Source organism: Enhydra lutris, unplaced genomic scaffold, assembly GCF_002288905.1.
Source record: "Enhydra lutris kenyoni isolate GAN:26980312 unplaced genomic scaffold, ASM228890v2 scaffoldscaffold85, whole genome shotgun sequence".
Lineage (NCBI taxonomy): Eukaryota > Metazoa > Chordata > Mammalia > Carnivora > Mustelidae > Enhydra > Enhydra lutris.
The window spans coordinates 7,626,366-7,650,670 of record NW_019154169.1 but is presented as its reverse complement, the minus strand read 5'-3'; the positions used below and the strand labels follow the sequence as shown (position 1 = coordinate 7,650,670).

Below are 24,305 nucleotides of genomic sequence, written 5' to 3'. Positions count from 1 at the left end.
ATCAGAGTATTCAGATGGACTGCAGCTCTCTACCCATTCACACATTTTCCGGCCGCCCTTTACCAACATGGCTGCCTGCGCGGAGCACTCTGGGACTCGTAGTCCGGCCCTCGCTTGTCTTCCTAACCTAAGAGCGGCCTGCGCCAGTCGCTTCGAAAGCCTGTACGCCTCCTCGATGATTTCTGGGAGTTGTAGTTCTTTGCCCTGTCTCTGCCCCTCCTGTTTCCGGTGCCGTCACGGGACAGAGCAGTCGGTGACAGCCCCGAGGGCCCCCGCCCCGCGCCCATGGCCGAGCCGGATCGTGAGTCGGGGGCCCCGGTGGGAGGGTAGGGCCGGGCCGCGCCGGGGCCTGGCTGAGGGCTGCAGGCCCCGGGGCCCGAGGACGGGCATGGTGGGGCTGAAGACTGGGGCCGCATGGAGGGGAGTGGGATTCGGGGCAAGGTTGGGGGGGGGTGTCGTTGCTAAGTGATCCATCTTGCTTGGTTGGTGGGTTTCTGGGCGCGAGCTTTTAAGTGTCCGTTTGCCACGTCCCCCAAGTTCCTAATGATCGCGTGTTTCTCGCACCTTGGTTGCTGAGGACCCTCGTTGCTAAGGACTTAGATTGCCTTGGACCCGGTTGCTAAGGGTACCTGGTTGTTAGGGGGAACTGTATGATGCTAGGGAACCTTGGTGCCCCCCTCCTATCTCTTCCCTCTAGTTCCTGTGCCCCTCCTGAACATGCCATCCCCACTGCGCCTCCTCTCCCAAACTTGTCTCTACTCAGAGTATTTTCTTATCTCCTCTATTCCTTTTTAAACTTTCCCTCTGTTAGTAAACCTAACCCTCCCTGCACACATACACACAAACACTATTTCCTTCCTCACTTCTAAGTCTTTCTCCATGTCCCGTATGCTTTGCTTTCTCCTGCCTCTCTTAAACCTTCCAGTCCCAGCCTCCTTGTCCCTCACTGACCACTTCTGACAGCACTGTTTACTCTAACGCGGTCTGCTTTCCCCCATGCCTTCCCTCCCTCCCAACCCAGTGTAATTAGCTTGATGGGCCTTCTTGCTCCCTGCCCCTCTGCTTTGAAGACCTTCATTCCCACTTAACCATGCCCCCCACTGTAACCACATCTGCTCCCCCTCCTCCCCCAGCCTCTGACCCTCTGGAGACCCAGGCAGGGAAGGTGCAGGAGGCTCAGGTGAGATTTGGGGAAGGGTGGAGGGAAGGAGAGAGATGGACTTGTTCCCACACCTCACACGGGGTGGGGGGGGTGGCAGAGGGGAGACAGTCACCCCAGGGCCCTAAGCTCACTGCCCCAGTCCCTTGCCCCAACTCCTGGTTCGGTCTCCTGGGGAATGGTGGATTCTGGGGACTGTCGGGGAAGGGTGTGCAGCTTCAACTTCAGGCCTGCCTTCCCAAACTCTTCTCTTTCCTTGCTCCCTCCCCGTATCCTTTCTGAACCTCATTGATGCTGGGCATGGAAGAGAGGGGCATCCGATTTGGTCCCTGAATGCGCAGATCTCACGGACAAGTGACTAGAAATGACCCTCCAGGGTGATTACGAAAGTAGCTCAAGGCAGAGTAAACTCTGTGGGGTCACAGACGCTCCCGCCAATCTGTTCCCTGAGCAAATCCACAGGCTGACCTAGGAGTCAGACTGTGGTGCAGACAACTCACAGTAAGTGAAGAATGACTTAGAATTGTCTTACGCAGTGTGACGAATGGTGTTCCATGCAGAGTGTACAGGTTGTGTGAAGACTGGAGGGCACAAAGGGTATGGTGTGGTCAGTAGCCTGGTGGCTGGGGGTGGTTAGCTAATTGTAGCTGAGGTTAGCATTTATTGAGTACTTATTCCAGCCAGCTCCTCTGCTCGGGTCTCTGTGTACATTTCATTTCATCTTCCCAGAATCCCTTGCAGGGGGCAAGGTCTACTGGGGCCATTTTACAGATGAGGAATCTAAGGCAGAGCTTTTAGGTAACTTGTCCTCTATCTTCCTCACCTCCCGTGCCCCTGCTAGAAGAGCAGGGACTGCTTTGCAACCCAGGGCACTCTGCAGGTTGCCTTCCAGAAACTTCAGGAAGAGGCAGCCAGGCCGCCTCACAGAGACCTGAAGGCCCCACCAGATCCCGCTATAGCCAAGTTGCTCCCACATGCTGGGCAGGGGCCTCAGGTCCTTCCACAGAGCCTCACTGTCTGCAATCTGAAAGGATGCCAACCCCCCCCCGAGACGCGAGATCGCCATTCAGATGTAGGGCAGCGTGGAAGCTGAGAGGAAGGCCCCTGACAGGTGCACAGCAGGGCCACCCTGAGGGTCTGAAAGCTCCCTTTCGGGCTGGGGTTTCTCCCTCGCCTGGCTCCGAAGGTCAGCCACTGTCACAGAGAAAGGTTTAATGTTTAAAAGGGATCCTCAGTCCCAGAAAGAGAGATTTGAGGGTGTAAATTGCAGCATTGTCTGTGATAGGGCAACACTGGAAACAGCCCAAGTGGCTGTCAGTAGGCCGGTTAAATGAACTATGGCTCATCCTTACAATGTAACACTACAGCCTTACAATATAACACTATGTAGCTTTTTTAAAGGAGGAGGTAGATCTATAGTATATTGTTCTGCGGAAGAGGCAAGGTGCAGCGTTGTACTGTGGCACGGGCCCATTTCTGGAAAATGAATGAGTTTTATATGCAGAGAAAAATTCTAGAGTCCTTACCACTGTACTGTGAATGGTGGTTATCGTGACTGGGGTGGGTGAGGGAACTAGAGGCAAGTGCCTCAAGTCACACATGGTCTCATGGTCAAAGTTTTTACAAAGCCTATGGAAGAGCAATTAAAAATATTTAAATATGATTGGAAGGGTGGTTCCTATTCCAAAAGGCTTGAAACCAGAGCAGAGAATAATTTGGGGGAGGAGTCTTAAGCAGTAGACTGCATTGGTCAGAATTGTGTTTTTGTGAGGTCCACTGCAGGGCCCAGCCCTGGTGTAGTGCACAGCGAGTATCCATTCATTCAGTGGTGGATGGTTCTGGAGCTCCTGCCGGGGCCAGGCCCTGTTTCCGGCATGGGGCGTCCACTGGTAAACACGAAAACTCTCCGCCATCTTGGAGCTGACATCATGGCGGACTCCATACCCAGTGGTGATCCGACGGTTATAGACTGGAGAAGCCAGTGAGAAGGGTGCTTGGAGCAGAGGGCAGGGTGGGCTGACAAAGCCAGGCAGTCACCCGGAGGGTGGTAACATCCATTGGGGTGGAGGCTGAGGCTGGGAGCTTAGGGAGGAGGCCAGGACAGGGCCCCCAGAGGGAGGACTGGCTGGACCAGTTAGAGCTCTGTGGAGGAGACACATTAGGGCAGGAGGTCAGGTGAGGGAGACAAAGACTGGGGGACAGAAGCCACACTGAGATAAGACCTACGAGGAAGGACAGGTTTAGGAGAGATGCTACGACCAAGATTGAGATGTGGTGGGAGAGGGAGGCCAGGGGTCACTTCAGCGGAGTATCCAGGAGGCTGCAGGAACCCCAGATCTGGGGCTAGGAGGTGGCATTATCAATGCCTAGCCCAAGACCATTGGCACAGATGAGGCAGCTAGCCCAGGAAAAGTGGACAGAAGAAGTGGGAGGGGGAGCGCAGCACAGAGTCTCAGATCTGCAATCTGGGAGCCTGGCCGAGGGGAAGAGTAGATAATGACACGGAGGGGTTGGAAAGGTGGAGCCCGGGGCTTCAGGAAGGAGGGCTGAGGGCCCCAGGGTGAGGACTGAGGCATTTCCACTGGCGTTATTCACAGAAGTGACTTTGATGAGGAGGGCGGCAGGCCCATACTACAGGGGACAGGTGGGGATGCAAGGCAAGGACACGGGGACACCAGGCACTTCTGACACTTATCCCACTGGGTGCTCCTCGGAGCACCTCCCATAGGTTAATGCTTCATGTCAGAGAGCCCTCTGAGGCAGTGCCATGTCCTCTGAGCTCCATTTCCAAGTTGAGGGCCATCAAACTCAAAACAGCAAAGAATATGAGCGCCTCAGGAGCAGTGGGACCAGGTGTCCAACCCATGCAGCCCATCCCAGAGCCTGCACACTGTCCCCCGACCACCCCTCTCTTCCTTGGGCCCACTTCCAGCCAGAGCCTTTCCCCCCAAACCCGGGTGCCATCCTCCCCTCTCTTCCCTCGCTAACCCCACTTCTGGGGCCTGGCCATCCCACCCCAACCCCTTCCAGGACTCAGATTCAGACTCTGAGGAAGGAGCTGCTGGCGGCGAAGCAGAGAGTGAGTATCTTCCCTGGGAGTGGGGTTCTGGGGGAGCAATTTAGGGCAGGGATGTATTTGCTACCCCTCACCTCCACTGAGGGTGACTTTCTAAGTGTGTCTGTTGGGTGCAATGCCAGCACCTAGAGGACCCTGGCTGTGGGAGGGTGGGGGAATCCCAGGGCGGACGGGGGCACTGAGGGCCCCGGGGCTCCCGGGCTGAACACCCACCCTGCTGTTCTCTCTTTGCTTTTTGGCCAGTGGACTTCCTGCGGAACTTCTTCTCCCAGACACTGGGCCTGGGCACCCAAAAGGAGCGTTTGCTGGACGACCTGACCCTGGAAGGGGTGACCCGCTACATGCAGAGTGAGCGCTGTAAGTCCCCGCCCTGCCTTTCGCCACCTGCCCTGCTCCTGGCCCCACGTGACTTCTCAGCTGCCACCACTTGAACCATCACAACTTTTGCTTCCAAGTAACAAGAAACCCAACTCCTACTGGCTTAGGCCAAAAAGAGAGCATTGACCCTGTAACTAAAATCCAGCATTAAGCATGGCTGGATTCAGAAGCTTCCGTGTTGTCAAAGATCTTAACCCCCTCTGGCGCGGGTTTTCTGCGTGGAGGTGGAGGAGGCTCCTGGCCGTACCGCATGTCAGTTCCACCAGCCTAGTATCTCCTTCCAGGGGTTCAAGCGAAGGGGCAGAGATCGCGCGCGCCCCAATTGGGCCAGGTTGGGTCACACTCTACCGCAAACCAATCACCTTATCTGTCCCTGATTGGCCAGACGTGGGTCACACCTCCATTGCTGATTGGCCAGGCCTGTTTGACAGACTAAAGACGCTACCAATAATAATTACCCCAGAACGTGCCTAGCGGGTGCAACCCAGGAACAGAGAGGGAAATGTCTGGAGAGGTCCGGGAGGAGAGCAAGAGCCACGTGCCCTGGGACAACTATTACCGGAAGTGTGTTTCGGGGTGCTGTGTAGGTGCCTCTCTACTAGGTCACCATGTTATTTCTATTTCTTGCTGAAAGTTGAGGTCACCAGAGTCTGAGAAACCGGGCCCTCGGCAGTCCTCAAGTAGAACAATCGACCCTTTGAGGGTCCTGAACAGCCTTTTGTTGAGGACGTCTTCTCCCGTTTCCCTGTCCTCCAGCTGCTGCCGGCTCCCTGCTCAGGCGTCCAGGCTTGCTGCCCTGAGCCTCCCCCTCTCCCAGGCCAGGCCGGGCAGCTGTCTGCAGACATCTCCTCCCCAAAGAGAGCACAGGCAATGGCCGCAAAGCTCTGGTTCTTTCCGTCCTCCCACGCTTGGGTTTTAGGACAGTTGGCTCACGAGGCTGCCTGTGAGGGGCACAGCGAAGAACGACAGCTAACTGAGCCCTCACCATTTGCCAGGTGCTGGGCTAGGCTAGATGTCCTCTCCTTCAACCTTCACACTGTACCTATGAGATTATCACAGGAGTGATGTGGACAGAGGAGGAAGCCGAGGCACAGAGAGGTTGGGACTCCATGCAGGGTCACACAGCTGGCAGGAGGCAGTCAGGACTCCACCCCAGGCTCCCACGAATCCAGAGCACACGCTGCCTCCTGTGTGGCCCCAGCTAGCTCCAGCTGGGCCTAGCCCAATGGCAACCCCAAGACAAAGCCGAGGGCTTCATCCCCCTTGCTGTCCTCCTTCGCACGGGATGCCCCAGAGGTCCCCAGTTCAGGGGCTTCACACCTGTGGCTGACCATCAGCTGATGGGCAGATGCCCGGGTCCCGCGTGGCCAAGCTGCCCAGCAGGCACTGATAAGACAACAGAGCTATTTCTGCACAGCCCCGAATGTTTGCAAAGTGATTCGACTCCTGCCACACCTTCCCATCCTTTTTTCTGAAAGCCAGGAGAAAAGCAGAGGAACAAAGTGCTTATACACGTACAAACCCTGGGTCTCAAGAGGTACAATTGCCTCAGAAAATAATAGCAGACACATACGTAGTGTTTGTTCTGTGCCGGGCGCTGATCTAAGATTTACACGAATGAATTCATTCTCTCGACAGCCCCATGAAGCCAGTACTGTAATTATGCCCTTCAACAGAGCAGGAAGCTGGAACCCAGAGGGGAGAGCTGAACTAAGACACCCCCCACGCCCCCATCCGCCAGCCCCAGCTGGTGAGCAGGAGAGCTAGGATCCGAAGCCCTCTTATCTACCGGCTTTCACTGGGTGAGAGCCAAGAGGGGCAAATCTTTGGTCTTCACCAGAAAATGATCAGACTTCCAGTGGCTTGTGTGTGTTTGATTATAGAGGAAAGGAATATGCTGAAGGAACACGCTAGAAATAGATGGTCATTCAAGATTGTGTCCAAAAGGTGAGGCGAAGACAGAGATTTTTCCCAATGACCTGTAGCTCTTCCGGAGGGGACCCCCACCACCACTGCCCAGCCTTCTCACTAAGAGCTCATGTGTTTTTATATAGGTCTAGGAGGGGAAACTTCTCTCCAAGTGGCCTTTTCTCAAATCTGTCCAAGTTGGTATAATTTGAAACTGTCGATTCCTCGTCCCCATGCTGGCTCAGCCACCAGTTGACTGCATGATCCTTCCCCTGTCTGAGCCTTGGTTTTCTCATCTGTAAAGTGGGGGTGTTGACTTCCCCTTCCCCCTGAGATGATTGGGAAGACCATTCATGCATCTGAAATGCTGGCACTGAGGAAACGACATCGGGGGCTGTGATGGGTGCTGTTATTTTGGGGCCGAGCATACTGTCACGTGATGCAGAAACTCCTCTCCTCCAGGTCGCAGGGTCATCTGTTTGGTAGGAGCTGGGATCTCCACATGTAAGTGCCTCCCCTCCCCGCTCATAGCCACTCCCATGTTGGGGGACCCCGTTCCAGGGACTGGAGGGAGCCGTGTCTGGGCCTTTGATGGGGAGGGATTGATAGGGTATAGATGGAGGTCCCTGACCCATTGCTCTACACCCCACCCCCCGGCCCACAGCCGCCGGCATCCCTGACTTCCGCTCCCCATCCACCGGCCTCTACGCCAACCTGGAGAAGTACCATCTTCCTTACCCGGAGGCCATCTTTGAGATTGGCTACTTTAAGGTATGTGCTCCCCAGGCAGGAAGGTCTGTAATGGGGAGGGGGTGGGATCGCCTGACTCCAGCTCTCAACTCACCAGGGGCATCTGGGTGCCCACCTGCCCTCTGGTTCTCTCTCCCACAGAAACACCCAGAGCCTTTCTTTGCTCTTGCCAAGGAACTCTATCCTGGGCAGTTCAAGGTGAGCTCTTTCTTGCCGGGCACTCAGGAAAGCTTGGGGGGCAGCAGGCATGGGAAAGGCTTCTTCTGGGGCCCTTCAGACAAATGTCCCATGATCATAAAGGACATGGGCTCCGGGCCACGTGGGTCCATGTCCTGGTCGCTCATTTCCTGCTCTTGTGACCTTGAGCCTCAGTTTTCCCATCTGTGAAATGGGGCCAGTGATGCTCCCGAGGCCAGTGTGATGAGTCCATGAGGTAAAAAAGCCAGAGTGTCTGGAACAGTTCCTGGCATGAGGCAACGTGCAGCAAATGGGCTCTGTCACGATGGGCGCTGTTCCGCCTGCCCCCCCTCCAGCCGACCGTCTGCCACTACTTCATCCGCCTGCTGAAGGAGAAGGGGCTGCTGCTGCGCTGCTACACGCAGGTAGGCGGCCGCGGTCCCCGGGGGTTGGGGGAGGGGCTGACCTCGTGCGTCCTGGCACCTCAGGGCCCGAGAGCCCGGGCTGCTGTGTTCTTGCTGCATGACCTGCAGGGAGCCCCTGCACCTCCCCTCAGCCTCAGTTTCCCCTTCTGTAAAGCAGTGGCCAGAACAGTTTGGCCCTTTAGGGCCGCATGTCTGAGGGGCTACACTCGCACAGCAGATTTCCGGGTTGGTTAGGGCTTTTAGCAGATGGCCATGGGGTAACTGGCTCTGACAAAATCAGTACACCACGCCCGTTTCCCAGCAGGCAGACGGAGAGTCTCAAGGAAGGGGCATCTTTTTGATATTATGCAAAGGGCTCGCGTGTGCCACGGGCCATGGCTCATACATGTCAGGAGCTGAGCCGAGGGCCTTGCCCTGGGGCTCTCTGGCAAGGACAGCTCACATCATGGGTTTCTGGACTAGCCGGCAAGACGTTTTCAGCATCTCATACCCCTCACTGTAAAAGCAGTCGGTGCCCCTACCTTTGTTTTAGCAATGTGTTTTTTTTGAATGCGGGTGAATACATGAAATTGAAATTACAAGGCGTCAGTAACAGCGACATCGTGCTGTTAATGATCCCTCAGGGCGCGCCTGGGGGGGCCCAGTCAGTTGAGTGCCTGACTCTTGATTTCTACTCAGGTCATGGTCTCAGGGTGGTGAGATCGAGCCCCACATCAGGCTCCATGCTCAGAGGGAAGTCTGCTTGAAATTCTTTCTCTCCCTCTGCCTCCGCCCTTCTCCTCCCTGTGTGCTTGCACTCGCTCTCTCTCTCTCTCTCTCTAAAAGAAATAAATGTTTTTTAAATGATACCTTAGAACCCAAAATTAAAAAAGAGAGAATACTTGACTGTAACTGGGCGTTCTAACATTTTCTTCCTGCGCCTGGCAATTTGGAGCCTGCCAGCCTGGGAAGCCGCCACCAGGGGGAGGATGAATTTCTTTCTAAGTCCTGATTTCTCAAATGGGGGCAGGAGTCCACTGCCTAGGACTGGCGGTGGTGGCCTGCGAAAGGACAGCCTCTTCTTTCCAGGAGGAGCTCCTGCTGAGGATAAACCTGACCTTTCTTCCCAGAGGCCATTTTATCCACAGGACGTGGCTCAGACATGATAAACACAGCTTTCTCCAAGCCAAGGGCTCCCCTGTGCTTGATTCCATGAAATCCACACCGTAGCCCTGCTACCGTCATCTTCTGTCACAAGTGTTTACCCAGTGTAGACCCTGTGCCAGGCCCTGCTGGTGGCGACATCCCTGCCCTCCTAGAGCTGACAGTCTGCTGTGGGGAGAGAGAGACAGTGGACATGATGGGTAGGAAGCAGAGCTAGGGGGTCATGATTAAGCAGGAGAGGGAATTAGAAGTGTTGTGGGGGAGTGCTGTTGTCAACAGGTATCAGGGAAGTTCTCAATGAGAGGTGTGCGTTTAGACAAAGACCTCCAAGAGAGGACAGAGGGAGCCACGGTATCATCTAGGGGGAGAGTGTGTTCCAGGCAAAAGGAACAGCCAGGGCAGAGGTCCTGAGGTGAGACTGTATTTGGCTCGAGTGAACAGAGAGGACAGCAGGAGAGAATAGGGGGGCGCGGGGACAGGGACTCACCATGTGGGATCTTGGGGCCGCAGGAAGGGCTGAGTGAGAGGGAGCCACAGGAGGGCTCTGAGCAGGGTGGAACGTGACCTGACCCAGGGGTCCCCCTGGCTGCATGTCAGGGACCTACTGGGAGTGGTGAGGAGGGGGCACAGAGACCAAGGAGGAGACTGCCCTGACGGTGGAAGCAGACGGGTCACTCTTCTGGGAAGCGAGTGTCCCCTCCTGGCAACAGTGACTGTGCAGCTTTAACTGCACACGCATCAGCAAAACGGCTGATTACAGAAAACAGACAACCGTGGGGCGGGGGGGGGGGGAAGCATTCCCCTCTCATGTTTCAAGAGCCCATTTTGTTTTGTTTTCTCCAAACTTGTCACCTTCTCTGTCAACCTCAGTCACTTTTTGAGTCACTGACCCAGTTTTCTGGAACACCCTGTCTTCACCTCTTTCTGGATTTTGATGGTGTTGCACTTCTGGGGCCGTGTCAAGAACTGTTTTTATCCCCAGATGCAAGTCTCTGTCCAAACACGCGAATAATTGCCCTGTTCGCTCAAGCCCCTGCGATCTCCACAGCAAAGCGGCTTCTAAATATATTCATGGCATTTAGCCTACACGTGGGGCTTGTACTTGACTTTCTTCCACTTAACTCCCTGTGTGGAAGACCCTTCCATATCCACACCCACATAGCAGCTTCCTGACCTCCCTCCTTCCCTTCTTGCCTGCCTGCCTTCCTTCCTCTCTTTCTTCTTTTTTTTTCCTTTTCTTTTCTTGATTTTAAGTAACCTCTCCACCCAAAGTGGGACTCGAACTCCCAACCTCGAGATCAAGAATCGCACGCTCTAGGGAGTGAGCCAGCCAGGCACCCCCAACTTCATACTTTTTCAAAGCTGCTGTTGCCTTTGTGTCCATCAGGGAGACACTGTGTTTTGAAACAAAAAGGGAGCCAAGGTTTAAAAAGCAAGAGATTTCCGTTTACAATCGGGCTTCAGGCTCCTCCTGCAGCTTGAGAAGAACTGCCTGCCCTCCTACCCCCCACCCCAGTCGGGGGGTAGGAGGGCAGTGAGCACTGGGCCGGAGCCGGCCAGTGCCCACCCTCACCTTGCCCCACTTGCTGCCACACACCCAGGCAACATGTCACTCAGCCTGTACCACCCTGCATTCATCACGGCCTGTCCTCTAGGAGAGAACATCCTGGGGCCATGCTCCCCAGCCCCCAGCTTCCCTCCCTAGAAGCCCATGCTATTGCTGGCTTCTCCTATCACCTTTATTTTTGTTTTAAAAATTTTATTTCTTTTTTTGACAGACAGAGAGCACAAGCAGGGAGGAGGGGCAGAGGGAGAGGGACAAGCAGACCCACGAAGCAGGGAGCCAGATGTGGGGCTTGATCCCAGGACCCCAGGATCATGACCTGAGCCGAAGGCAGACGCTTAACCAATGAGCCACTCAGGCATCCTGTGTATCGCCTTTCAAAATAGTGTATACACCGGCAAACAAATACACACCTTCATATATAGCTTTCCCACCACCTTTGTTCTCCTGTGCCTTTTAATCTCTTGAAGGGATCATTTCCATATCGGGACATGCAGGACAGCCTCATTCTTTTCCCATTCGAGGTTTTTTAAATCAGAAGTGGCCTCAGAACAACAGAGGCGGCTCAGTAGGTTTTTTTTTTTTACACTCTATTTAATTATTTGCATGCACACTGCTTCCTCACATGTGAGCGGGGCCATAGACTGAGTCAAGTAACAAAGGCAAAACTAATGCGGGGTTGGGGGGAGAGGAAGAGCTCCAGAGAGAGTCTGGGAACAGTGGCTCTTGTCTGTATGTTTGGGGAACAAGCTGATTGCTGGCAGGGAGCGGAGACAAGTGCTTGGGGCCATCTGCCCCTGAAAGAGAACCCTTTTGGTTGTGCATGGAGTCTCAGGGAGGCTGTGCCAGATCAGCTGTGGGCTGCACATGACCCGCCATCTCGGGGTGGCGTCTGGCCGTGTGCTGCGGGCTCCGTCAGCTCCATCAGCACCTGTCTCTGCAGCATGCCTCACAGGCAAACAAAAGCTGCTCCCAAGGGGCTGCGTGCTTTAAGAAAAATGAGAGAGCACATATGTCAATGTGGAAGGGAAGAATAGTCCTGCTGGTTTAATGAGGAATCTATCCGTGTCTTAAAAGAATGCCAGTGAATGTGCCGTCTGTGAAAACAGACCACAGTAAGACACCCAACTGCTGATTACGAAAACAGTGATTGAAACCAAATAAACCCTCCCGATTCACTTATTTCTGTTACAGCTCAGCCAGGGGTGCCACAGACAGCTGTGCAGGTTGGTTACTGCACAAGGATGCCACATCTGAGGGCGCTCTTATTTCCAACAGAGACATTATAGGCTTCCCCATCAGTGCCAACAAAATTTCTGGCAGGTGGCTCTAACGTCATGTGGTCCTAACAAAAACAAATTTTCTGAGAAATGGAAACAAAGTGGCCCAACTATGCAGAAACACTCCATCTGGGCTGACAGTGGCAGTGGGCCTGGGCTCACAGACGTATGACTTTGGGCCCCACCTTTAACCATCTGTGACTTTTCCACTTCGTCGGCCCCCCTGAGAGTGAGCGGAGGGGTTTATAGGCACACCCGGCCCCCTTGCTTCTCCCTCCCTCCCTTGTCCCTCTCTCCCCTTTGCTTCTCTTCGCAGGGCCCTGCTCTGCCTTCTGTCCCGGGGGAGGGAGGTTGCCTCACTCCTGAGCCTTCTGTGTCTCCCCGCCAGAACATAGACACCCTGGAGCGAGTGGCGGGGCTGGAGCCCGAGGACCTGGTGGAGGCCCACGGCACCTTCTACACCTCGCACTGCATCAGCCCCCTCTGCCGGCGGGAGTACTCGCTTAGCTGGATGAAGGGTGAGGCGCCCGAGGTCATCCATGGTCATCCACGAGGGCAGGCCTTGTGGGTGCCCCGTGTCTGCTCCCTGGGGCCTCCAGGTGGTGGGCACCCGTTCCGTCCCACTCTGCGGCTCTTTTTAGCTGCTGACGGCAGCCCCCTGGAGACCTGAGGCAGCGGGCAGGTTTCACTGCTCTGACACCACCTCCCAGCCAGGGTATAATGGAACCAGGTCCCACACCCCGTCCAGCCACACACAGAGACGTGTGTTGACATAGAGGCCACCAGAGCATCCCACAGTCTGTTCTGTGAGGTCGTAAGGCCCCAGCTCTTAATCCTGTGAGGGGCTCTGACCTTACCTTACACAAGGGGGCCCGCAAGGGCAAACCCAACGACCTTCGAATCCAGATGTGTGCTGTCCAGTATGGCGGCCACGACCGCGTATGGCTCTCGGGCACTGACAGATGTGCCCAACGGTACCAAGGACCCGAATTTGTAATTTTACACCATTTTTAGTAATTTCAATGTTAAAAGCCACACATGGCTGGGACCACCAGATTGGACAGGACTGCGTGACAGCCACGGAGTCCAAAGGCCCATGAGTCAGAGTCCATGGAATGTGAAACTGGACACGGGCCTGGTTCGGGGACGAAGGCTGGGGGCCGTCCCTAGGGGTGCAGACAACAGGGCTTGTTAGAGTCAGTGTCTCGGTTCACGGAAGGGCAGAGAGTCCAGAAAAGGGGGGAAAAGAAAAGTCAGCCAGTTTTTTCTCAGAGGCCAATGAGAGGCTTGTCTGACATCCACTGTGCTGCTCGGAAGCCCCGTGTTTCACCCCGGCAGGCCATTCCTGACATTCTTTGTGCCGATCTCACAAAGCCTCCGGTGTCCGGTGTCTGGTGTCCGGTGTCCGTGTGAGACAGGGACAGCTGCGGCGTTTGCGGTGGGGCCCCCGGGGGGTGGGGGGTGGCCTTTCTGCTCAGATGCCAGCTGACCGCGGCTGGGAGAGGCTTCCAGAATAGCTCAAGGGCGCACAGCTGGGGGGAACGGACCACGAACACCACCCCATTGTGTGCCCCTCCCAGTGACAGCGCGTGCAGCCACCATACACTCTCCACCACTGTCAATGCCGTCAGGTTTTTAAGGACATTACAGATGGCACAACGGGGCTCTGTACGTGTCTGCTGAAGGAATGAATGAAGAGTTGAAAAAATGAGCTCATATTCTGTGGGTTGGTTGCCAGAAACAGAATGCTTTTCAAGATTCCTTAATCAATAAGCAATAAGGAGTGTGATTGTCATAAGGCCAGGGGTGTGTGTGTGTGTGTGTGTGTGTGTGTGTGTGTGTGTGTGTAGGTGTCTGTCCCAGAACCCAAGAATGGGAAGCAGCTAGGCCTGCGAATGTATCCCAGGATCATCTGCAGAGTCTTCCCTCTCTCTAACACCCGGCCTGGGACTTACCAGGCCTCTCCCCCACAATAAAATAGAGTCATCCTGCAAGACCCACTGGGAGAACTTTCCTGCCCAGGTCAGGGGTTGCCGAGATCCAGTTATCCCTGCAAAGGGCAAACGCTTACTCATTCACCTGTTCTTTTGTTTATTCTTTAAGTCAATAGCCGTAGCCTTGTGCTCGAAGCCACCCCTGGAATCCTGGGGAGGTCGGGGGGAGAGGGAGGACAGCTTTCCAAGAAGGGCGAGCAGGGCAAACACCCCAGGAGGCTCCCCGGTGACTGAGGCGTGTTTGTGGACAACGAAGGCTGGCCGCAGCCCCAGGCCCCAGCCCAGAGTCACTTATCTTCTTCTCTCCCTTCCCCTTCCCCATGCCCAGAGAAGATCTTCTCCGAGGTGACTCCCAAGTGTGAGAAATGTCACAACGTGGTGAAGCCTGGTGAGCCTCGGGGCCAGGGGCCCAACCCAGAGAGATTTGGGCTGGGACTCCCACCCCTCCACGAGCCCCTTCCCAAGAAGGCTACCCTCCCTCCCTGACCAGTGCCCCAAATCTGTCCCCACTGCTCCACTGCTCCCAGCCCTCAGGCCTGCCTCTGCTCCTGCCCTGTCTCTCTCTCTCTCTCTGACCTTGCCTCTACCACCTCCATTTCACCTTCTCTTTCTGTCTCTGTGTCTGTCTGTCCCCCTGCCTCAGACATCGTGTTCTTCGGCGAGAACCTCCCAGCGAGGTTCTTCTCCTGCATGCAGTCAGTAAGTGGCCCCGGGCTCCCCCACGTGGGGGCAGATGGCCTCCCCAATTAGCTGCAGATGGGGTGTTGGGGGGAAGCAGCCCAGCCCCCACCGAGCCCCTGGAGCCCTCACTGGCCACGCCCCCCTCACAGGACTTCCTGAAGGTGGATCTCCTCCTCATCATGGGCACGTCCCTACAAGTGCAGCCCTTCGCGTCCCTCATCAGCAAGTAGGTTGGGACGGGGCGGGGGCGGGGGCTGGGGACCGGGAGAGCCAGCACAGGTCCTCACCGTCGAGCTCGCCATCCCTCAGGGCACCCCTCTCCACCCCACGCCTGCTCATCAACAAGGAGAAGACTGGGCAGGTGAGTTGGCTTTTATTTGATCCCCCCTCTGATTTTCCCTCCTCCTCCTCCTCACAGGGGTCCCACATTGCCTTTCACTGGGACCCCCAGCTCAGAACCAAGAGTTCTAGAATCCAGATTCCAGGTCACCTGGACTCTGGTTCTACAGACATCTGGGTCACTTGGGACCCTTCTGAGCAAGGGACAGAACCCCAACTCGAAGCGACTTAAGCCAGGATCGGAATGCTGTGCCTCGCGCAAGGGAAGAGTCGGGGCAAGCTGGACCCAGGGCCCGCAGTCCAGCATCGGGAGGCGCCCACTCCTGCTTTCGGCTCTTTTCCTGAGGTGGCCTCACCCCCTCATCCCTGGGGAGGGATGGTTCCTCGAACAGGCCAAACATGCCATGGGCCAGGCACTGTTCCAAGCACTTTGTTTTATTTATTTATTTTATTATTTTAAGTAGGCTTCACGCCCAGCATGGGGCTTGAACTCGCAACCCTGAGATTAAAGAGTCACGTGCTCTACTGACTGAGACGGCAGGCGCCCCAAAGCACTTTCTAAGTATTCACCCACTGATAGTACCCTGTTAGGAACAGTTTGGTGATAGCCCCCCACTCTACAGATAAGGAAACTGAGGTTCAGGGAGGCCAGGTCACTTGAGTAAAGTCACAGAGCAGGGAACAGAGCCAGGCCACCTGGTCCAGGGTCTGTGTTCTGAGCTGTCCCCGCCCCCCCCCCCCCCCCCCCCAGACTGACCCTTTCCTGGGGATGATGATGGGCCTCGGAGGAGGCATGGACTTCGACTCCAAGAAGGCCTACAGGTGAGTCCTGGGCCTGCGAGGGTCTCAGCCGAGGTGGGAGGGAAGGCGGGAAGGCACACTGACTGGGAAGGGCAGGCAGGGGCCGGGGACAAGCCCAGGAGCTCTGACTCTCCCACCCACAGAGACGTAGCCTGGCTGGGTGACTGTGACCAGGGCTGCCTGGCTCTTGCCGACCTCCTCGGATGGAAGGTAAGGAGTCTGGGCCACCCCATCCCACCTGGAGCCCCACCCCTAGACCCCTGACCCTCAGATCCTCTGACTCCATGATGCATGGTGACCTCTGACCTCTGTGAACTTTGCCCCCTGCAGAAGGAGCTGGAGGACCTCGTCCGGAAGGAGCATGCCAGCATTGACTCCCAGGCAGGATCGGGGAGCCCCAGCCCCAACCCCAACACTTCAGCTTCTCCCAGGAAGTCTCCACCTCCCGCCAAGGAGGAGGCCAGGACCGCAGAGGGAGAGCGGCCCCAGTGACAGCTGTGGTTCCTGGGCAGAACTCCTGGGCAGAACTCTCGCAGAGCCCCTCCAGCCCTGGCCCCCTCTAACTTGCAGCTCTTGTCTGGGGAGCTCAGAACATTGCCCTAGTCTCTTAACCACCCCCTCTCAAAACTGAGGTCCCGCCCCCTGACCCTGGCAAACCTCTAACAGCACCCAGGAGCTGAGGCCTGGGCAGCCCGGCTGTAACAGCCCGGAGTCTCTAACCACCTGCGGGGACGGGGATCAACCTCCGCTAATCTCTAACTGCTCCCAGGGCCAGGACTGCCTCTAAACTTCTAACTGTTCCTGACAGGGGCCCCAGGCCTCCCCAGGGCTCTCCATGTCCTCTGCCGCTCCTAGGGGCCTGTGCCCAGGTTGGCCAAGTCTAACGTACCCTGGTGGAGTGTGGACCCTCCAAACCTAACACCCTCTGTGGGGAGCTGAGCCTGAAGGCCTCCCAAGTCTGGGCCTCCCACTCCCAAAGTGGGTGCTGGACCCGTTCCCTCTGGGACCCTCTTCCCCTGCCGGGAGGGGCTGACAATGTTGCTCATTGGAGACAAATTAAAAACAAAAACAACTAACAATCAACTGTCCAGCCTCCCTGTTCCTTTCTGTGGGCACACAGGGAAGCAGCTGGAGGGAGGGGGTCCAGGAAACCAGAACACCAAGCTCTTAGGAGAGAAAGCCAAGGGTGTTGACAGGGGACTCTGGGGGCTGCAGGAGAGCCCCACAGCTCTTACCCCCAGACTCCCAGACTGCCAGAGTTCCTTCCTCCAAAGCCCAGTCACCTAAATCCTGAGCCCCCCGAAAGAGAGGAAGGTCGATTTCAAATACCCCCCAGCCCCGCCTCTCCCCCCCCCCCCCCCCCCCCCCCCGGCCCGCCCAGCTTCCTCTCTCTATGAGGAACACTTTCACTTCCTGCTCCTCCCGGCCTCCCTTCAGAGAACAGGTAGGGGTCCCCAGGGACCTAGCGGCTGGTATTGTCACCCCCACTGCCTCCCTTTGGTACCAGGCTGCTGCCCCCCCCCCCCCCCCCCCCGCATCCACCGGGCGCCCAGGCAAGCGTCCCCCCCCCTGCCCCCCCCCCCCCTGCATGCTCTGGGCAGGGCACCTGCTCACCGTCCCCACCCTTCCTAAAACCCTGGGTTTCTAGGCAGCGGGCTGATTGATCTGTTCAGCTGTTGGTTACCCATCTCCTATATCACCCCGCGAAGGCAGGTGCCCGTTCTTTCCACAGGACACCCAGTCAGGGCCTCTCCTTATTAAGAATCTGTCGTTTGGTGCACAGATGAATGGACCCAGGGGTCCTACTCCTGGCATTGCTGGCAGGGAAAATACTCAAAAAGGCCCACCTTGAGAGAGAACTCATGCTAGCTAGGACTGTGTACTAGTTGAAGAGTTGAGGTCCAACGGACAGAGGGACAGATGCGTTATAAAGCAAAAAAGAAAATGCTAGCAGTAACATCTTGGTAGCGGATATACAATGTTACCCGTCAAATTCTGGTTTTCTGGATGTTTGAAAATGTCCCGTGTGAAACGTTGAGGAGGGAATATTTGAGGTCCCCCCCTGTGGTCTGGGAAGGGAGGAAGAGAGGATGTTGCATAAGATAGGTCACATTGACAACTCCTTCTGTGGGCTGAGCATCCGTTCCGGTGCTGGGTTCTGGCAAGGGCTGGTATCCAACTGGTCCCCGTCTGTATTATGGCAGCACTGGTTGTCAAAAGCTGAAATATTTCTGCATCTCTCGGTAAATAGCTGTCCATCTGGGTCCTTTTCTTTCCCCCCTCCCTGCCAAGACCCACTGGCTTCCCTCCTGGGATCCCCAGATCTCGCCCACCCTCCTGAGACTAAAGAATTAACACCCGCCATAGCAAGGGGCCTTGGGTCCATTCTGATTGGTCAGGGTTTCTGCCATATTGGTTGTAAGTCTGTTGACGATTACCCCTGGATTGGAGCCACCTTGAGCCTTATCTTCCTCCCTGCCAGAGGCCAGGCCATGGCTTGCTGGCCTCCTGCATCCTGAGGATGGCCCAGCTGGAAGACGAGGCCTCTGCAGTCCCCATCAACGGGGAGAGGTGAGGGCTGCTGGGGTTGGGGTCTCCAACTCCTGCCCTAGCTTCAGAAACCCCTTCCATCCAATGCCCACCACCCCCCAGAAGACCCTGAATGCCATCTCATCCCTTGGCTGCCCCTTCCTGCACCTTTGACCCCCACCTCAGTGTCCCACTGCCCACCTCTAATCCTTTGTCTCCTGGACTCTGCATGTCCCAGATGGGTTCCATCACAGGTGAATGGAGCAGGTGAGACCCCCATAGGGGTCCCTGGGACCCCAGAGCCACTCCTTCGCCTCTGGAGGACGTGGGGGGTGTGGCAGATCCCAGAGCTGGATATCCAGGATGCAGAAGCCCTTCTTGAGCTGTGGCCTCTGGGGGTGAGTACTCACAGCCAGGGACCTTCTCTGACCCTCCCCGGGTCACCACAAACCAGTCAGGACTCTGCTGATTCCTGGCAACAAACACCACAAACCAGAAAAACTGAAAAGACTACTTACTGATTCCAGGGACCAAAAAACCCAGAAGTGAAGGGAATTTCAGGAATGTCTGGACCTGAGCATTAGACAACTTATAAATCTCTCCCCATCCCATTTCTGGGCTTTGCTTCAACTGTGGGGAAAGCCCAAAGAACAAACACTTATTCTACAGTAGCTTAGGCAAATAGGCTTTTATCTTTCTGACATATCCAGAAAGGCGGCCACAGGCTCTGTCCAGCAGCCCTAGAAACATCAAGGCCAGATTCTCTGCCATTCTCTTGGATGCCCCTCACTGTTGCCAGGTGGCTGCCCGCCCCAGGTCCAAATACATGTATGCGCTCCAGGCAGGAGGAAGAAAACAAAGGAAATACCAATTGCACCAGGAAAACCAAAAGTCTTTACAATAGATTCAAAATACATGGATGGGGCCCATGTGGAAATATTTTTTTTAAACTCACACGGGAGTTATAAACCCAGAAGTGAGAAACACTGCCTACATCATCATCCACCTTCTCTGGCTGGGCAGATTATGCCAGAACAAGGCTATAATTCTACAAGGGATAGGGATGGACTTGGATAAGGCAACTAGCTGGTCTACACAGCTTCCTTCACAGGGAGGCTCTGTCCTTGTGGTGCCAGAGATGACTGTCCCCAGCTCGTGGCCACATCCCACAGGTTTAGCCATCCCAGTGTAAAAAGAGGTTCCCTTCCAAAGAGCTCAGCAAAAATCTTGTGGAAGATTTCCCTTGACTAGCCTTGACTCACATTCCCATCTCTGAAGCAATCACAGTGATGAGAAAGTACTGTCATCCTATTGGCTAGGTCAGGTCACAGGACCATCCCTAGGGCTTGGAGGGAGTTAGTCCAACCCACAGGGACGAAGGGAGGGAGAGGGTTTCTTTGAAAGAAATTTGGGGTATGGAATCTAAAATAAGGGAAATGGACACTGGGTAGGCAAAAGTAACAGATATTTGCACAAATCCCTTTCAAGATGACCTTTGCCTGGGGGGGGGGGCTGGTTGGCTCAGTGGGAAGAACGGGCAACTCTTGATCTCAGGATTGTGAGTTCGAGTCCCACACTGGGAGTAGAGATTACTTAAATGAAACTTAAAAAAAAAAAAAAGATGACCTTTGCCTCCATTCCCCCCACCCCACCCCAGAGCTTCCTGGTCACAGGACATGACCCCAGTCAGGTCCTGGTGTTGAGGACAGGAGCTTCACCAGGAGAAATCCACACCTACCAGATCCAGAAGCTTCCTGGCGGTGAGGAGCCTACCCCTAGATTCCAGCCCACAGTAAATTTAATCAGCTTTGCTTCCAAAATATCTCCCAAATGCTATTTGGTGCCATAAGTGGGATGCAAACATAAAGTCACAGGAAAAGACGGGAACTCCAAAGGGTAGAAATTTCCCTGTTTTGAAGATTTTGGGGGAGATTACAGGACTGAGGAAGAGAGAGTCCCAGGGAAAATGAGGCTGCCATCCTTAACTTTTTTCTTCCTTGCCCCTTGTTGCCCCCTCCCCCCAGGTGTGTCTCTGGAATATTCTAACCTCTGCATGCCAGACCTGCCCCATCTCCTGGCCTTCCTATCAGCCAGCAGGTACAGGTTCCCCATAAGAAGGGCTAAGGGGGTTCCATCCCTAAGACATCCCATCCACACTGCAGCTCCCTCTTACCTTTTCTCAGGGATGTTTTGCCCAGAACACTGCTCTTGCCCCCTCCCACTCTAAGGCCTGGAGACCAACACACAGGTGAGGGATGGCTCCCTAAGGGAGGGGGAAGCCACTTTCCAGGCTCCTTGGTCCAGCAGGATGGCCCTTCAGGAACCAGACTACTGGGTTTGTGGGAGAATAAAATGGAGGTGAGGGAGCTATGGGAGATTTGACTCCTGGGCCTGACTGACAAGGGGCCAGGGACCAAGCCAGTAATGAGCCTGGAAATTAAGTCTCCCAGTGCCCTGAAGGAAGCAGGGCTGGGTTCTTGGACATCTGGGACACCTCAGTTATGCTGGTCCCCAGGTCCCCCACAGACTGGCAGTGTCCACCTCAATGTCCCGGAAAGGGTGCTCTCCATGGTGAACAAGCTCTACCTGGAGACTCACGGAGGGTGGGGGAAGGAGCAGATCCCCCCAGAGACACCTCCAGAAACTGCAGAAAGACACAGTTCCGGTGAGCTGGGCTGGACAGGGCCCTGGGCCCCTGAGGGACAAGGGAGCTGCTGCTGCTGTTCTGTGGGGCCCAACTCTCTCCTCACATCCAGCCCCCAGGAACCCTGCTCCTCACCGGGTCTCCTGGGTGGAAGGCCCACTCAGCCCGGAAGTACACCATCCTGGGCCAGCCCTGGCCAGCGTGGTGGAGGAGAAAGAGAAGGAGGACGAGGACAAGGATGAAAATGCGGATGACTACAAAGATGAAGAGAATGGCCCCGAGGATGTGCTCACCCATCACATTCAAGCTCTGGCCAGGGCCCGGGGCAACTACGTGGGCAGGCAGTTCCAGAGCCTTCGGGCGCGCCTCACCTCAAATGCCAGGGGCCCCCTCAGGCCTGGGGACCCTGCCACAGAGCTGCTTCAGGATGTGCGCCACCTCCTTACTGACCTCCAGGACCACTTATCAAAGGACCCCGATGTCAGGGCTGTTTTTGGGAGCAGGGGGCCTGCGGTCCCCCAGAAGGACGATGATCTTGGTAATAAGGAGGGCTGGAAGGGAATTTATGGCCATTCCCTGACCCCACTCGGGTTCTCGTGTGCCATCCCTTGGCGCTACCTGTGTGTCCACACCCAACTTCTTTCTCTCCATCTCCGTGCACCTGTTTGCCTAGCCACTCACATGCCTTTTCCTACATAGAGTAACTCCTGTTCCATTCACCACTGCTCCGTCTCTCGCATGTGTGACACCCGCACTCCCTCTTCCATGAGCGTGTTCACACCCAGGCTCCCTCTTCCACATGTGTTCTCTCACCCGTGTCTACACTTGTGGGGGGTCAGAGGCCAGAGCGGGGTGGTACTCAGGCCTCGGGGCGGGGGTCAGCCCTTCAGCCCTTCGCTCACCCACCCCAACCCCTCGCAGGCGCTGCGGTGGAGGCGGCCTTGTGCCGGGCGGTGCTGGCGCCGTTGAAGCCTGCCCTGTGGGCGCGACTCCGCAAACTCCGAGCCCAGGAACTGCGGCGACTGAGGCAGCGACAAATAGCCCTGCGGGTGGGGGCGGGGCCTCCGGGATGCCAGGGGGCGGGGCTTGAGGGGCCCCCGGCCCCAGCCCTGCGCAGCCGCATCCACGCGCGCCTGGAGCACCTCCACGCTGCCTGCGCTCCACGCCGCAAGGTGGCGCTGCTGCTGGCGGTGTGCACTGACGTTTACGCAGGCCTGGCTCAGGGCGAGAACCAAGGTAAAGGAGGTTCACCTGCGTTCACCTGGATGTGCGGTAGCTTGCCGGGTGGGAGGTGCCTGTGTGCACGTCGAGGGGAGAGGGTGGCACGCTCTAGCGGGAGACGTCTGGTGATCTGGTTAGAGGCCTGGTGATCGGGTAGGAGGCGTTTGCATGCCTAACAAGGTGGAAGGGCAGCCAGCACCCATGTCCCGGGGATCCGCTTCAAAGCCTGTCCTCCCGCTCCGCCAGAGCCCCTGGGGGCCGACGCCTTCCTGCCCGCACTGACGGAAGAACTGATCTGGAGTCCGCACATTGGGGAGACGCAGCTGGACGTGGAGTTTCTAATGGAGCTGCTGGATCCGGAGGAGCTACGGGGAGAAGGTGAGTCCCCACCCCAGAAACGCCGGGAACTAACAGGGGGCGCCCTAGGGGCCCAACAGCCTCGTCCTGCGGCGTCGGACAAGGTGGACAAGCCGCAGGGAGACCTGGGGGGACCAGGGTTGCCAGAGAGCTGCACTGACCGCCCCGTCCTGTCCCTAGCCGGGTACTACCTGACCACGTGGTTTGGGGCGCTGTACCACATCGCTCACTACCAGCCGGATGCGGGCCGCGCACCCCAGGGGCTCAGCTCTGAGGCTCGTGCCTCCCTGCGCCAGTGGCACAGCCGGCGGACACTGCACAGACAGGACAGGCAAGACCACGCCAGAGCCCAGGTGATCGTCCCTCCCGACTGCGGGTGAAGAGGAGCGCTGTACCCATTGCCTTTCTCACCTAGCCTCCTGCCCCTCCCCACAGGTCAGCCTGCCCTTTGAGGAACCTTGGGCAAGAGACCCTGTGCCCAGAGACCAATGATGGCGAGGGGTCTCAAACCCTCCTGCTCCTCAGGCAAGATTCCAGGGGCCCCAGGATGGCACCAACTTCTAACCCCTGTTGGCTTAGGTGCAGGGAGAAGGAAGGGTTCCCAGGAACAGAACCCCCTCTGGTTTGCCCCTTCCCCCTGCCCAAGATGGCTCCTTCCTAATCCCCAGAATCTGTAAACATGGTCAAAGCGACTTTACCCATGTGACTAAATCAAGGATCTTGACATGGGGAGATTATTCTGGATCATTCTGGGGCCCCAGTATAATCTCTCTGAGTCCTTGCAAGAGGGAGGCTGGAGGGGCAGAGTCGGAGAAAGAGACGGGATTTTGTAAGCAGAGGGTGGAGTGATATGGCTGGGAACCAAAGCAGGCACCCTCTAGAAGCTGAAACAGACAAGTGGATTTTCCCCTGGAACCTACCGAAGACTCGGCCTTTGATTTTAGGCGGGAAGAGCTATTTTGAACTCCTGACCTTTAGAACTGCAAAATAATAAATTTGTGGGTTTTTTGACCTGGTAAGTTTGTGGTAATTTGTTAACAGAAGCAACAGGAAGCAAATACACTCTCTTACCCTGAACTTTATTTTCCATAGAAATTATCACTTCCAGGGCGCCTGGGTGACTCAGTGGGTTAAGCCTCTGCTTTCGGCTGAGGTGGTGATCTCAGGGTCCTGGGATCGAGCCCCACATTGGGCTCTCTGCTCAGCGGGGAGCCTGCTTCCTCTCTCTCTCTGCCTGCCTCTCTCTGCCTACTTGTGATCTCTGTCTAATAAATAAACAAAAACATCTAAAAATTTTTTCTAAAAATAAAATAAAATAATCACTTCTTAACATACCATAATATGTACTTATTTATTGTGGCAACTGTCCGTAGGCTCCCTCCCCTTAGGTCACCCAACAGAAATACAATGCAAGGGGTGCCTGGGTGGCTCAGTGGGTTAAAGCCTCTGCCTTCGGCTCAGGTCATGATCCCAGGGTCCTAGGATCAAGCCCTGAATCGGGCTCTCTGCTCAGCAGGGAGCCTTCTTCCCCCCCCCCTTCTCTGCCTACTTGTGATCTCTGTCTGTCAAATAAATAAATAAAATCTTAAAAAAAAAGATACAATGCAAGCTATATACGTAATTATAAGTATTCCAATAACTCCATTACAAGAAACTAAAAAGAAGCAAGTGAAATTAATTTTAACAGCCTACCTGATTGAACCCAATATGTCCCAAAGATTATCACTTCAACCTGTAATCAACATCTGAAAATTAGGAGCACCTGGCCAGCTCAGTCGGTGGAGCATGTGACTCTTAATCTCAGGGTTGTGAATTGAGCCCCACATTGGGTGTAGAGATTACGGAAAAATTAAGAAGAAATCCTTTAAAAAATCCAAAA

At 55.7% G+C, this 24,305-nt stretch overlaps 2 protein-coding genes across 5 annotated transcripts; both read left to right on the top strand.

Annotated features, from left to right (window-relative positions):
- The first annotated feature begins 175 nt into the window (after positions 1 to 175).
- Positions 176 to 16,760, top strand: LOC111161432 (sirtuin 2). 3 transcript variants are annotated; one of them, XM_022525070.1, is made up of 16 exons: positions 271 to 301; positions 1,134 to 1,180; positions 4,190 to 4,238; positions 4,479 to 4,592; positions 6,984 to 7,025; positions 7,186 to 7,292; positions 7,413 to 7,469; positions 7,805 to 7,873; positions 12,249 to 12,378; positions 14,183 to 14,242; positions 14,498 to 14,553; positions 14,685 to 14,761; positions 14,845 to 14,896; positions 15,626 to 15,696; positions 15,819 to 15,885; positions 16,006 to 16,760. In XM_022525070.1, the coding sequence occupies exons 1-16, from the start codon at positions 286 to 288 to the stop codon at positions 16,165 to 16,167; spliced, it is 1,176 nt and encodes a 391-aa protein (XP_022380778.1). In that variant the 5' UTR covers positions 271 to 285; the 3' UTR covers positions 16,168 to 16,760. The 3 variants fall into 3 exon arrangements, with proteins under 3 accessions (XP_022380776.1, XP_022380778.1, XP_022380777.1); XM_022525068.1 differs by lacking the exon at positions 1,134 to 1,180 and having other exon boundaries at positions 176 to 301; XM_022525069.1 differs by lacking the exon at positions 271 to 301 and having other exon boundaries at positions 441 to 1,180.
- A 1,283-nt stretch (positions 16,761 to 18,043) lies between these two features.
- Positions 18,044 to 23,517, top strand: LOC111161483 (Ras and Rab interactor like). 2 transcript variants are annotated; one of them, XM_022525178.1, is made up of 11 exons: positions 18,044 to 18,246; positions 18,443 to 18,602; positions 19,862 to 19,964; positions 20,229 to 20,301; positions 20,388 to 20,452; positions 20,720 to 20,869; positions 20,961 to 21,386; positions 21,770 to 22,084; positions 22,316 to 22,447; positions 22,607 to 22,779; positions 22,862 to 23,517. In XM_022525178.1, the coding sequence occupies exons 1-11, from the start codon at positions 18,197 to 18,199 to the stop codon at positions 22,916 to 22,918; spliced, it is 1,704 nt and encodes a 567-aa protein (XP_022380886.1). In that variant the 5' UTR covers positions 18,044 to 18,196; the 3' UTR covers positions 22,919 to 23,517. The 2 variants fall into 2 exon arrangements, with proteins under 2 accessions (XP_022380886.1, XP_022380887.1); XM_022525179.1 differs by lacking the exon at positions 20,720 to 20,869.
- Positions 23,518 to 24,305: the final 788 nt, after the last annotated feature.

Excerpts from the sequence above, each read along its gene's own strand:
- LOC111161432 (XM_022525068.1), top strand. The coding sequence starts at position 176 with ATGATTTCTGGGAGTTGTAGTTCTTTGCCCTGTCTCTGCCCCTCCTGT. Across the intron at positions 7,470-7,804 it reads TCTATCCTGGGCAGTTCAAG|CCGACCGTCTGCCACTACTT; the intron begins GTGAGCTCTTTC and ends CCCCCCCTCCAG. Across the intron at positions 12,379-14,182 it reads CTCGCTTAGCTGGATGAAGG|AGAAGATCTTCTCCGAGGTG; the intron begins GTGAGGCGCCCG and ends CCCCATGCCCAG.
- LOC111161483 (XM_022525178.1), top strand. The coding sequence starts at position 18,197 with ATGGCCCAGCTGGAAGACGAGGCCTCTGCAGTCCCCATCAACGGGGAG. Across the intron at positions 21,387-21,769 it reads CCAGAAGGACGATGATCTTG|GCGCTGCGGTGGAGGCGGCC; the intron begins GTAATAAGGAGG and ends AACCCCTCGCAG. Across the intron at positions 22,085-22,315 it reads GGCTCAGGGCGAGAACCAAG|AGCCCCTGGGGGCCGACGCC; the intron begins GTAAAGGAGGTT and ends CCGCTCCGCCAG.